Source organism: Mauremys mutica, chromosome 9, assembly GCF_020497125.1.
Source record: "Mauremys mutica isolate MM-2020 ecotype Southern chromosome 9, ASM2049712v1, whole genome shotgun sequence".
Taxonomy (NCBI): Eukaryota; Metazoa; Chordata; order Testudines; family Geoemydidae; genus Mauremys; species Mauremys mutica.
Genome location: NC_059080.1, coordinates 14,908,173 through 14,921,531, shown reverse-complemented (window position 1 = coordinate 14,921,531; position 13,359 = coordinate 14,908,173). Strand labels below are relative to the sequence as shown.

At 39.7% G+C, this 13,359-nt stretch overlaps 1 protein-coding gene across 8 annotated transcripts in view; it reads left to right on the top strand.

Moving 5' to 3' along the window:
- TENM1 (teneurin transmembrane protein 1) overlaps window positions 1-13,359 on the top strand; it is a 517,028-nt gene that overhangs the window by 373,697 nt on the left and 129,972 nt on the right. For all 8 annotated transcript variants that reach the window (XM_045030001.1, XM_045030000.1, XM_045029999.1 and 5 more), the window contains one exon: window positions 13,107-13,323. In XM_045030001.1, the coding sequence (XP_044885936.1) occupies window positions 13,107-13,323 (217 nt within the window). The remainder of the gene's footprint in view (window positions 1-13,106; window positions 13,324-13,359) is intronic.

Genomic DNA, 13,359 nt, shown 5'->3' with positions numbered 1-13,359 from the left:
CCTTTATTTACTTTTTAGTTCTTATGCAGTTCCTTCACTGCTGTCCCATATCTTGTCTTTATGTGAGTTTGTCTTTCCTATCATAGAGGCCCAATGCTATATCCCTTTCTAATGTGAATAGTCCTGTTGACTTCAGTTGGATTACTTCCATGAATGAGTAGTTGCAGGGTCTGACCTCTATACTGTAAGCTCTTTGGAGAGGAAATCTATCTCCCTGCTTATATGGTCTCCATCATCATAGTACCAGAATGTGTTTTGAAAAAATCCATGTTTTCATAATAATTATGTTGTTATTCTTTTATTTCCTTCCATAAAACCTGAAATAACTCCATAGACTATAAACATGCCTTATGAGGAACTGTAGTCTTTGTCAGACTGACAATAGACACACAAATGAAATTTAAAATTCTGTCCTAACATTCTTGTATGACTAACAGAATATACATTGATACGTTATCATAATATCAATATTATGACAGAAATTCTTCAGAAAATATAAAATCATCCGTTGAGACATGCTCTTAGTAAGCAAATTAGTTCCTTAATTTTGACAGAGAGTCACAGTTATAACAGGAAATTGTGGCACATAAATTTGAGATGTTGCTGAGCAAACCAGTAGCAAGTATGCTGAGGATCACTAAGCCAGAGGTACCTTTTAAATATAGCATGTGACCTAAACATAAAAACATAACAATGTACAGTTAAAGCAGCCTCTCTCTTGCTCTGTTTTCCCCTGTTGGATCGTGTATTTGCAGTTAAGTATTCCCAGTCACTGCGGTCCTCGTTTCACTCCAATGATTCATAGATTTTTAAGGCTAGAAGGGACCATTGTGATCATCTGTTCTGTGTAACACAGGCTATCAGACAATTCACATTTAAGTCCAATAGCTGCTTAAACTGGAATATATCTTTTAGAAAAATATCCAGTCTTGATTTAAGGGTTTTCCATCCCACAACCCAAGCTAAGCCATGAAGATTAGTTTCTTCCAGTCATTAATTACCCTCATTGTTAAAAACATACACCTTATTTCTAGTCTGAATTTATCTAGCTTCAACTTGCTGCCATTGGCACTTGTTATATCTTTGTCCACTAGATTGAAGAGACCTCTGTTACCTCCTCTATTCGGTTCTCCATGTGGGTACTTATAGACAGTGATCACGTCACCCCCTTAACCTTATTTTTTATAACCTAAACAGAAAGAGCTCCTTGAGTCTTTCACTAAAGGCATGTTTTCCAATACTTTATTCGTGGCTCTTCTCTGAACCCTCTCCAATTTTTTGAATTGTGGACACCAAAAAGGGACACAGTATTCCAGTAGCAGTCACACCAGTGCCAAATACAAAGGTAATATAACCTCCTTACTCCTACTTTTTTGCCACAGTATCACACTCAGAGCTCATATTCAGCGGGTTACCTACCATGACCTAAAAGCTTTCTCAGAGTCACTCCCTCCCAGGATAGAGTCCCCCATCCTGGAAGGTATGACCTTCATTCTTTGTTCCTAGATATATGACCCTTACATTTGGCAATATTGAAATGCACATTATTTGCTTGTATCTAGCTTACCAAGTCATCCAGATTGCTCTGCATCAGTGACCTGCCCTCTATATCATTTACCACTCTTCCAATCTGGTATCATCTGCAGATTTATCAGTAATGGTTGTATATTTTCGTCCAGGTCGTTTTTAAAAAAATGTTAAATAAGAGAGATCCAAGAATCGACTCCTATGGGATCCCCACTAGAAACAGACCCACTCAGTGATGTTTCCCCATTCACAGTTACACTTTGAGACCTATCTGCCAGTTTTTAATCCATTTAATGTGTTCATTTTGATTATTTTCCATATGGACCCCTATGACCTTCTGGCACTGCCATCATAATGTCTGAATCCAAATCAGAGTTGTCCTCCTGTTATTCCAATTTGCCCTCTATCATCCATCCTTTTTCACTTTATTTCCCCTTTAAGAGTAGTGGTGCCTAGGGATCAACCCACCTCGTCACATGACATGGCCGTTAAGATTTGGAAAGATCTGCTAGAGCGACAGACCGCGGTATAGGTAAAGAGAAAATGGTCCTGGGATAAGAAGTGTTTGGCAGACACTCCCATCACTGTTTCTTTAAAGGCCTGAGATCAGGAGTCTTGCGGAGTAGGCAGGGCAAGCTTCCCCTCTCATCTCTTTAGTAGCTTTAGTAGGGGGACCATGTATATATTGCCTTCTCCCTCATAGCAGGGCAGACAGCAGCAGGGGAAAGTCTGCCTGGAAAAACCTCCAAGCCTAAGGGTGGAATGACTGATTGGGAAAAGGGCCAGCTGAAGTAGAAGCTGTCTGAGGCTCTACAGCTTGCCTAATTTACAACTCCAGCTCCAAGGAGGAAAGGTAGGGGACTTCGGTCTTATGGAGGGGGACAGAGGAATTGTCCAAAATACAACCTATTACCAGGAGGAGGACTGGGGCCTTCTGAACATGGGGAGGAAACTGACTAGGACTTTTACATGGACCCATATTTGGCATGAACTTGAGCTGCTAAATGCGTGAGTGGCCCTCTAGAGAGAAAATAAACCAGACTCCCAAAGGGGGTTGAACTAATCTAGTCTGGTTAATTGTGTGAAAGGACCCAGGGGCTGCTGAGTGCAACACACCTGCAGGACCATTGTGGGGCCATAAGGAAATGTGTTGGAGGGCTTCACCCCATGACACTCCTCCATCCACGACCCATAAACTCACTCTATTCTTCCAATCTATGTAGTCTAATCTGTATCCCTTCACACAGCATTCCACTCTCGGGGTCACTACTCTCTCCCCTGCTCTCCAAACCACTGACTCACTTACACTTTCTCCCTTTAAATCTGACCATAAAATCCTGTTTATCCTGCAATATATGTAAAGCATTTTCTGATACACTCTGTGAACTGGTTCTATATAAATTGCCTCATATTGTTTTTTTTGCCTGCTTTATATTCTGCAGTAACAGTGAGTTATTGGGAGCTGGCAGCATTAACTCTAAATCTCCTTGAAGTGTCAGTTTAAGGCAGATACTTAACATCATTTCACTGTAAATTTTAAAATTATTTTTATGGTAGCGTAATGTATGGGGACAGCTCCATTGAAATTAAAATTAAAGATAAGTGGGGAGAGAAATACTTAATTTGCCTGGTTGCTACAGCTGGGCTAACTGCCATTAGTTTTACTTCACAATCAGTTGTTTTTTACAAAAAAAATTGAAGTTTTTTTCACATTAAAATCACTTCTTTTTCCATCTTAAATTCATAGGGCCTGATTCTGCCCTCACTTACACAGGTATAAATCAGAAGGAATTCCACTGAAGTTAATTGTATTACACTGGTGTTAAATTGGTATGGGATCAGAAGCAGGGTTCCAGGCCTTGTATACATAAAACCACAGAAATTAGATCTGGAAAAGATCTGTTACATTATCCACTCCAACCCCTCTGCCACTGTAGGATTGTTCCTTAAAGCACACTTTCTAACTCTTGGTCTCGTCTAGTTGTACGTGTACCGCATCATTAGGTTTCCAGATGGGAAAGGTCCCATTAAGGCTGATTGTGTTTAAATTAAATATTTATGTCTTTATGCAGAGAGCTTGGGAAGTGTTCTGAGCTCTGAGATCCTTAGGAGAAAGACACTACTGAAGCACAAAATGGTAGCAGTAGCATATATCAAACAAACAACATTAAGGATCAGGACCTGAAAATTTAGGCTGAATTCTGGGTTGAGACTCAGGTTTGATATAGATGAAAGGTATTTTTGACTGAAAAAAATCCATTTTCTCCTTACAAAAATTAATACAAATACATTGTAGAATAAAAGCCAATTTTTAATTTTAATAAAAGTATAAAACCACATTTCCTTAGTTCTAAGTGTGAGTATCTAATGACATGACCTATCTAGAACTGAAAACCCACACAAAAAACCTCGCACAAAACCCTCCCACTTCTGGAGAGACAATATCTTAAATTCTTTTTTAAACAATTACTCCAATATGCAATGTATACATTCATATGGGCCCTGATTCCGCAAACACTTAGGCATGTAGGTCTGCGTCAGTGGAATTATTCGTGGCAGTAGAGTTAAACATGTGCATCTGTATTTGCCCGTTTGCAGCACAGTACTTATCACTTGTTCTTTTGCGGTAAACTCATCCAAAACTCCCACCCGATTGGATAATGAGTGTACCATAACCACCCCTGTCATTCTCCTCATCAGCTTTTTCCCAACTTGTGGTTTGCAACGTATGTTCACCTACTTAATTATCGCTAAAAATACAGCTACAAACTGACAGCATATAAAAGGTGCACAATCACATGGTTTTTATTAGCTTTTGAGGCGTACATCTGTGGCATGTTGGCACAGTTATATAACGCTGGGATCTCCAACAGATGTCCTCTTCAGTGTGGAATGTTGCTTTCTGTGGGATTACAACAGTATTTCCTGTTCTCATTTCCTCTCTCATCTTTCAGTGTCATGGCTGACCTAATTTCAATTTTATTTTAGAAGATGATCACTCAGCTCATCTGAATAGGTTGTTTCCTCTGTCTTGCCACTATTTTGAGAGTTCTTTTGGAATCATCTAGCTCTGTGAAACTGCTTGAAACTCTCTGCTGAATTCTGTTAATTAAGACTATCTCTGAATAAGGCCTAAGTAGCTAGAACGTACTTCAGCAGCAGTACTGGATGCAGAACATCCATCCAGGGCCGGCTTTAGGCTAATTCCCCCGATTCCCAGGAATCAGGCCTTAGGCGCCTTTTTAATTTAAAAAAAAATTTTTAGTCACCCGCGGGGGGGGCGGGTCCGCTCCAGGTCTTCGACGACATTTTGGCAGCAGGTGGTCCTTCGGTGCCACGGAAGATCCGGAGCAACCCCACCACCACTGAAGTGCCGCCGAAACCCCGGACTGCAGCCAGGTATTCAGATTGGGCCCCGCAGTTCATAAAGCCAGCCCTGCATCCATCCCTCCTGCCCAGCCATACTCCATGCTATTCTTTTTACCATTGGGTTATTTTTTCCTCTTATATCTCATTACATGATTGTGCAGACTGTCATTTGCATTCATTTATTTGATGCTGAGCCCCTGTTTTAAGTTTATCTGGTTCTGTCTTTTCACCTATTTGCTTTCTTTAAATGAATCCCTATACTTTGTTTTTGAAATAAAAATACTGTTTACTACAAGCATTCGCTAAACACCTAAAGCTCTCTACCGTCACTTTTCAGCCAGTTATTGTATCTGATCCAAGTACAAGAAAAATATATGACTTAGTTTAGCTTTTGGTTGGTGGCCAGTGCTGTAAAAATATTGACAAGTGTATCAGACCTATCTATTAGCATTTTAATAGTATATCAGTCATTGAGACATAGAGTCCTTATACAAGTAACATACTATTATTATATAATGGAAATAGTTTTCATTGTTGCTGACACTTCCGAAAATCAGGCTTGATATATTTTCTATTCATTGTGTGTTCAAGGCCAAAGACCACTGAGTGCCTGAACAAATATATCTAAAAGTAAATGGTATCTCTCAAACAAAATACTATGAAGACTTCCTTCTACACATGGACTTTGGCTGGTTTTAAGTATACTCCTGCAAAGCCCAGAATTTTCAATTAATGACTTCAGGTAGCTGTTGTCTTATTGCTACGTGTTGTAGCTGAAACTTGAGGAACAGCTGAGATTTTTGCATGCAGCACTGGAAACTCTAACATTTTTGCTGCTTAGTTTCTTCTTCTTTTCAGTGATTCCTAGCAATTGTAATTGAACTTAACTGAACTTGTGGTGAAACAAACTAGCACAGGCGTTATATAGGGGCTATTTGAAATAAAAGAAGGCAAAATTAGTTTAAATCCTACTGAGGCTATTTTAATCTGTTAAGGAAAAGACAAAAATATTGAGCAATCTGTGCAGCAATATGAAATGCTCAAATACCACAAAAAGCTCACATGGTTGAGCTTTATCTGGCTGTTCTGCATAGAGGGGATGAGGAGAGTGAGAGAACGAGGTTCACCTGCCCACCTGAAAAAAAAATCATGGCCCTCCACACTGTCTGTGGAGGGGTCCTGACCACATGATTAGGTGGCCCCCATCCCTGGCTCACTCCTAATACTTTTCTTTGCATTTCTGTGGTACGGAGACCTCTGAGATACCTTTGGTTCTCTGAGTCCTCAGCCAAGAGATGATTATCATTTCATCACAGACCCATTTTTGGATGCTTCAAGTCCCTTTCAGTCCTTGCTTTGTTTATCCTATAGATTCTCTGCCCTGTTTCTGTGCTTTGGACAGTGTTGTGCCCCATGTGCTGTGGCCATGGAATTTGTCACATGTCTGCCTGTCTGTCTATATGTAAAATTAAAGCTGAGATTCCAGAATACAATTCTTCAATGAGGGGATGATTCTGTAGCAAGTTCCATGACCACAAAACCATGTATTACATAGTGCAGTGGTTCCCAAACTTGTTCTGCCGCTTGTGTAGGGAAAGCCCCGGTGGCCCGGGCTGGTTTGTTTACCTGCCGCGTCCGCAGGTTCAGCTGATCGCGGCTTCCAGTGGCCACAGTTCGCTGCTCCAGGCCAATGGGAGCTGCTAGAAGCGGCGTGGGCCGAGGAACATACTGGCTGCTGCTTCCAGCAGCTCCCATTGGCCTGGAGCAGCGAACCGCAGCCACTGGAAGCCGTGATCGGCCGAACCTGCGGACACGGCAGGTAAATAAACCAGCCTGGGCCACCAGAGGCTTTCCCTGCACAAGTGGTGGAACAAGTTTGGGAACTACTGACATAGTGTAAACACATTCCATTGTGAAATTCAGAAGTTAACCTTGAGACTGTAAACGGAGTGTAAACAATGCAATGATGTCTCCCTGAGTCTGCACAGAGCCAGAAACAATATTTCTGAGAGGTGCGAACTGCCGCTTCATCTCAAAACTTACAGATGACAGTTTAAACAATGACATTGTTAGCTATTTCACTGCTAATCATTTTAGCAGAAACATCTACCAAATGTGCCCCTTATCCTAAAAAAAAAAAAAACCTCAACACCTCAAGTGAGGAGTTTCATATCAAAATAAGTAACGTGAGGTACTATACTGATTGAATTAGTCACTTTCATAGTTAATTAATAAAAATTGTGAATATTTCCAGTCCACTTCACTAGAGTGCTTGGAGAATCCACCCTGCTGTCTCACGTATAGCACCTTGTTATTTGCTCCCCCATTCAACTGTTCCATATTCTGTTCCCGTGACCTACTCAGTTATGCTCTTGGTATTTTACTAACTATATTTACAGACTGGAGAAAATTGATCAAATTTACAAGAATATTAGTTTGTGACACTCCCATAGCTGCCAAGATGAAATGTAAGAAACTCAAGGATAGATGTGAACACTAGAAGAGCCAGAATTTGATACGTGGTTGGGCCTATAGCTGCTCACCTATACATTTCACTCAATTTATATTCTTTTTATTAACTTTTGTGGTTAGTAAATAATATGAACCTACACTTAACAAAATGCCTCTTTGTTTTCCCAGTGGCATTTTATTTTCTGGAGGATGTAATAGAAATATTAATGTTTCTCAGTACACATAAAACCCAAGTGTGATAAATGTGACATACGTTTATTACACAGTGCTTGCCTCAAATGTAGTATAATGTGATACTCTTTTATAGTAAAAGAAATAGGCACTAGGTTAATAGAAGTATTTAAATTAGCTTACAGTGCATTTATGTCTCGATCATAGTCATGAGTTACATAAGGAGTTCCCCTGAAGGGCCAACCAGAATTACAGACCCTATACTCCCCTCATACCAGGATGCTTCTGCCAGAAAGTGAGCAGTGAAATAACCATGCTCACTCTTAATGTGTCAGGCCAGCAGAGTAGCCAGCCATGCTTGAGGGAACATGCTTAATTCACTATGGGTATGTCTACACAGCAATTAAAAACCCGGGGCTGGCCTGTGCCAGCTGACTCAGGCTTACAGGGCTCAAGCTGATGAATTGTTTAATTGTAGTTGTAGACATTTGAGCTTGGGGTGGAGCCCGGGTTCTAGGACTCTGCAAGGTGGGAGGGTCCCAGGTCTCAGGCTGCAGCCCAAACATCTGCTCCTCAGTTAAACAGCCTCTTACTCTGAGTCCAGAGAGCCCAAGTCAGCTGGCATGGGGCAACTGTGAGTTTTTAATTGATGTGTAGACATACCCTAAGTGTGTCATAGTTTGCATGCTCCCCCCAATCACTTTCTGAGCCTTTAATGACCACTGTAGAAGCACAGCAAGGCACAGATGCCCTGAAAAGGAGTTAATTTTCATCTTGGCTAGCGAATCCTGGTGATGCCTCATAAAGAAAATGGTAACTCTCATTCAATAATATTAAATGAGTAATGTGAACTTTGTGTGAGATTTTGGTGCAAAGATGTAAATGGATAATAAATATTTATTCTGTTGCTTTTAGAAATGTGCTTGAAAGGTTCACTTCCCCATCAAGGCAATGCAAAAATGTTGTCCCAAATTATCTTAGTTACAGTGCAGCAGTCTGGCTGAGAACATAATATGGCCTCTTGTGTTTTCATGCTGCGCCTTTTCATTAAGGTAATTTAAAGCTGAGGGTGCTACAGATGATCCTTGTCTGGCAACACCCTCCCTATGCTTGGCAGACCAGTATGCTGAAGCCCAGGTCAGCTACTTATTAACAGCTTGAATTCCTATAACACGTGATCAAGTTGCTCTTTGTGAACTCTATTTTAGGAAAACAACAAGGAGTCCGGTGGCACGTTAAAGACTAACAGATTTATTTGGGCATGCTTGGGGGTCACATCATTAGGAGTAATGTGAGAAGTACTTTGGGAACTTTTACATTTTAAGTAAAGCAGATAATCAGTCGTTACCTTTCCCACATGAAACTAAAGGCATTTGAAAGTTGTATAACCATGATGCTAGCCAACCTGTGATTATTCCTTTCAGGTTTAGATTACACAAACTTTAATCACTCCTATTGTAGTGAACTGATTGTACAATATTGCCAATTGTGCCCCACTGCTTCTTATATAACACAACAGTAGAACTGCTAATATCAAATCCAAATAGTTTACACTTCAGTGCTATATTTTAGCCTAGCCGTATGCGGTTTTATCCAGTGTGATAATTGATGGTTGAGTCTTCGGTATACTGGATCACTCACTGTATGAATTACAGTTTATGCTGTGTGTAGCTGTTGATATTCCAATGTTTTGTCTCTTGAAATTTAATAGAAACCTTAACACACACAAGGTCTGTTGTGTCATGTTTTACACTGCCTACTTACCAAAATGAAGACTGATTTGTTGAGAACTGAAAATAATTTTGAGGTATTTTCAGAGTCTTGAGTTTATAAATCAGATTTCTGGAGGTTTCTTCTTATATTTAAAATTCCATTGTTATTGGAATTTGGGGGTTGGCATATCGAAACTGATATCCTTAGTGTATTTATGAATGGAATTGTGTTACCAAAGCTTCCTGTCGTGTAACTTGAGATACTGCATCTCTCGTTCTCCTCTACAAAAGTTGAGTGACCATTAAAACCATTTAAAAATCGTGTTGTCCAATCTATATATCAGCTTCCAGTCCTCAATATAGTCTTTCAGCCAGCCTGTTCAGGATTTTTTACAGATTACTTTTAGTGCATATAAATGTTCAATTAGAAAAGTAAAGTGCAATCTGATGAAAAAAAGATTTTAGGAAAGTTTACTGAAAGGAGAGAGATGTAAATTTTAAGAGAACCTGGAAATATAGGACTAAATCTTGAGAGACTGCCCGGCACAGTCCTGAAGGGACATAATGGGGAGTGTGGAAGACATGATGTATGGAAGTGGGAGTCAAACACAGTAAGAATCCACAAGTCCCAAAACCCATGTAGGAGGTTATGGCAGGCTGTGTCTATGATTCCCACAAACATACAGAAATAGCCTGAGTCAGCTGGACCTGAGTCAGCTATGTGGGTTTGAAGGCTCCAATCACATGTTGTTTCTAAAGCTTCCTTCCATCATCACCCCTTGTCTTTGAGAGTATTTTTCTCAAAGCACTGCCCATTTACTCTGCTTTGCTCCATCTGTGACTGAAAAGAAAATTCTTAAAAGCAGAATAAAATCTCACCTATCTAACCAAATGGTAAAAATGGTGAGATGGGAAAATGGATTTTATTTATACAGAGTAAGAGAGAGAGAGAGCGAGAAGACGTTAGTGTTAATCTATCAGCTGCAAAACACACTGCTTTGCAGAGTGACAGTTGCAGCTCCTGGTTTACCAGTTCTTTCTCTGCCTGCATAGTTGTTTCTTGTTTGTCGTTTTATTTTCAGCTCTTCAGAGAAGTCGTATTTCCTCCCTGTACAATACAGCTAAGTATTTTGTTGGTGCTTATAGTAACAATAATACTGACAGTGCTCTTTCAAATATGGTGTTGGAGTTTCCCCACTGTTAATAATGGGAGCCCCACACAGATAGCCTCCCTTTCACAAAAATACTTGAGAGGTAATAAAGAAGATGAGCGAATGAAACCAGATGCAGACAAAACAAACATGAGAAATTGCACTAATATAGTTTGAGAGTGTGGAAAGTCCATACAAAATGGATCCTGCTAAAGATACAGTAATTCTGACAGGTGAACTGCAGAGGAAAGGTGAAAACTGAGTCTGCTTTGAGAACCAGGAAACCATTTTGCTTTAACCTTGATTTCTGCTTGTGTGCAGTGGGAATTCAAGCCACTGTTACAAGGCACATGAAATGCTGACCAAAATAACAAAGAGTGGGGAGGGCAACTTGTTTTGGGAGTCAGATTCTTTTTTATTTACTCAGGCAAAACTCCTGCAGGAGCCAGTGGGAATTTTGTAAGAAAAAGGATTTGCAGATTATTTAAACCACGGTTTCTCTGTGGTAATTTGTTTTTAAAATAATACAGAGAAAAAATATTTTAAAACAAATTTTCAATCTCAAGCCATCTGGGAATTTTCCCTGTTTATTCTTACACAAATAGAAGAATCATGTCTCTTCAAATTTGGTGTCTCAAGGGGAAATTTGCTTACAGGAGAAATTAGCTGGAATAATTACTGCAAAATAAGCTATTTTGGAATAGCTTCCTAGGCGGACACTCTTATTCTGGAATAAGGGGGGGGGGGTTCTAGTTTAGCTTAATCCACTTCCAAAGCTTATTCTGCAATAGCTGTTCCCATCAGTTTCCTCAAGAAGCTAAGTTCTTAGCTTCCAAGGAAATGGCTTCTTTTAGAAAGTAACTTGACGTTTTTGTCAGGACCCCCTACTCTGCTTTAGTTTACTTTTAGGGCACTCCACCATCAGAAAGCTGCTGTACCCAACTGCCAAAGAATTTTCCCTGCCTAGAGGATCTTCAAGTGGTATAGATCCACCAGGGATTCCTTTGGCCCTTCCATTCCCTGAGGATGCAAACTGACTCCAAGAATGCAAAGATATCTTAAAGCTGCTTTTGAGTACCCACCCACTGAGCTGAACTATGACCATCTCAGCACCTGAGGTCTTGTTGCTAACTATTTACAGTTGCCCTTTGTTATTCGCCCAACCACAGGACTAATCAGTTTGTTTTCCAGCTGCTCTAGAAGAGATTTTTTAATTTTTTTTTGCTTAACCAAACAAATAATTACCTTGCCCAAGGACAGGCAATGTTAGTGCAAGGAGTTTCAGATTCCAGATATGTCTATTTCATTATAGACTCTTCGGTTTTATAAACAGGGTCTGTGCTTCCCTTCCTCAGTGAATCATTATTTACTGAGTGTTTACAGTGTTCTGTATGCTGCATTGAACAAAGAGGAGGTACCTGCCTGGAAGCCGTTTATAATCTACAGGGCCTCATTAAAGTCTAAGCAAAAATCTGACCTTGTTACAAATAGAAAGAAAAGATGTCACTTTGGGAGGGTCAAGGATTTGATCCCTTGATCTTATTTCCTATGCATTAGCATACCTCTCAATTTAAGAGAGTTAGCAAATATGCACAATAAAATGAATAAATTCAAGAAGATTTTTGAAGATTTTTAGTGTATCTTATTATATTTGATTTCTCTGTGTAGTATTTACTACATTTATATTTATTGGGCAGGATTTTCAGCCTTCCTTTTTGGTATGCCAGTAATTGTGCGTGCAATTTAGGTAATTTAGATGTCCGGGTAGCTGATTGGTGGGAGTAGTCAAGCACTTATATTTAAGTGATCTAAGCTGTGCTTACAAATAATTATAGGTGCAAAACGATATACAAAAATAGAGACTCTTTTTCAGAAACTTAGCCCCATTTGTCCTACTTCAGCTATCTGTAAGTTCCGAATGGTGGAATAGTTTGCATTTAGTTCACAAGTTTGCTTCACTTGAATATGATGGGAGTTGCAAACAAGCATCAAGTAGAGAAGACTTAAATGTTAAGCACTTTAGGGCAGGGACTGCATCTCGCTTTGTATTGGTACAGTGCCTAGCATAAAAGGAGCCACAGTCATGATCAAATCCTCATGAATTCACTTTAGTAGCTATTAAGTGTAAGAATAATAAAACATCTGAAAACATTAACACTAATAAAATGTATAGGGTTTAAAAGCTGAAGAACTTTTACCAGAGCCCTTTTTACTACTATAATAAAGATGGATATTAAAATTGGATAATGTTTCAGATTGTACAGGTCATTTCATACACTTTAGCAAGTACATATTCTTCGCGGGTATTAACAGACTATTCATTATAACAATATTGAGCTACTAGAAATTTAAACTATATATTTGTGAATCATATACCCACTGGACTGACAAATATTGATTTTTCTTCTCCTATCTGCATTGTGATGACGATAAGTCACACTCTTTCTTGTCACTTAGTTTATGGGTTCTATTCCCTCATGGAGATTTTGTGAGCTACCATTCAGTATTAGTAACTGGAGAGAAATCCCCATCCCCACTTAAGCATATGCTTGAGTGCTTTGCTGAATCTGGGCCTATACAGCCTTAAAATCAGCATTCCTTCCAGATGATTAGCTATTGTTCTCCCATGCTTTCTAGTAGCAAACCCTTTGGTTTCTTCTAAACATCATTCTATTTCCTGAATTTTTGTTTTATCCATTTTCAGATGGTTTGACAGACTGTGTAGACCCTGATTGTTGTCAGCAAAGCAATTGCTACGCAAGTCCTCTCTGCCAAGGGTCACCTGATCCCCTTGACCTCATTCAGCACAGCCAGCCTCCTTTCTCTCAGCATCCTCCAAGGCTCTTTTATGATAGAATCAAGTTCCTTATTGGCAAGGAGAGCACTCATGTAATCCCTGGAGATGTCTTATTTGACAGCAGGTAAGTTTCATTTTTAATTAAAGTGGTCTGGATAGT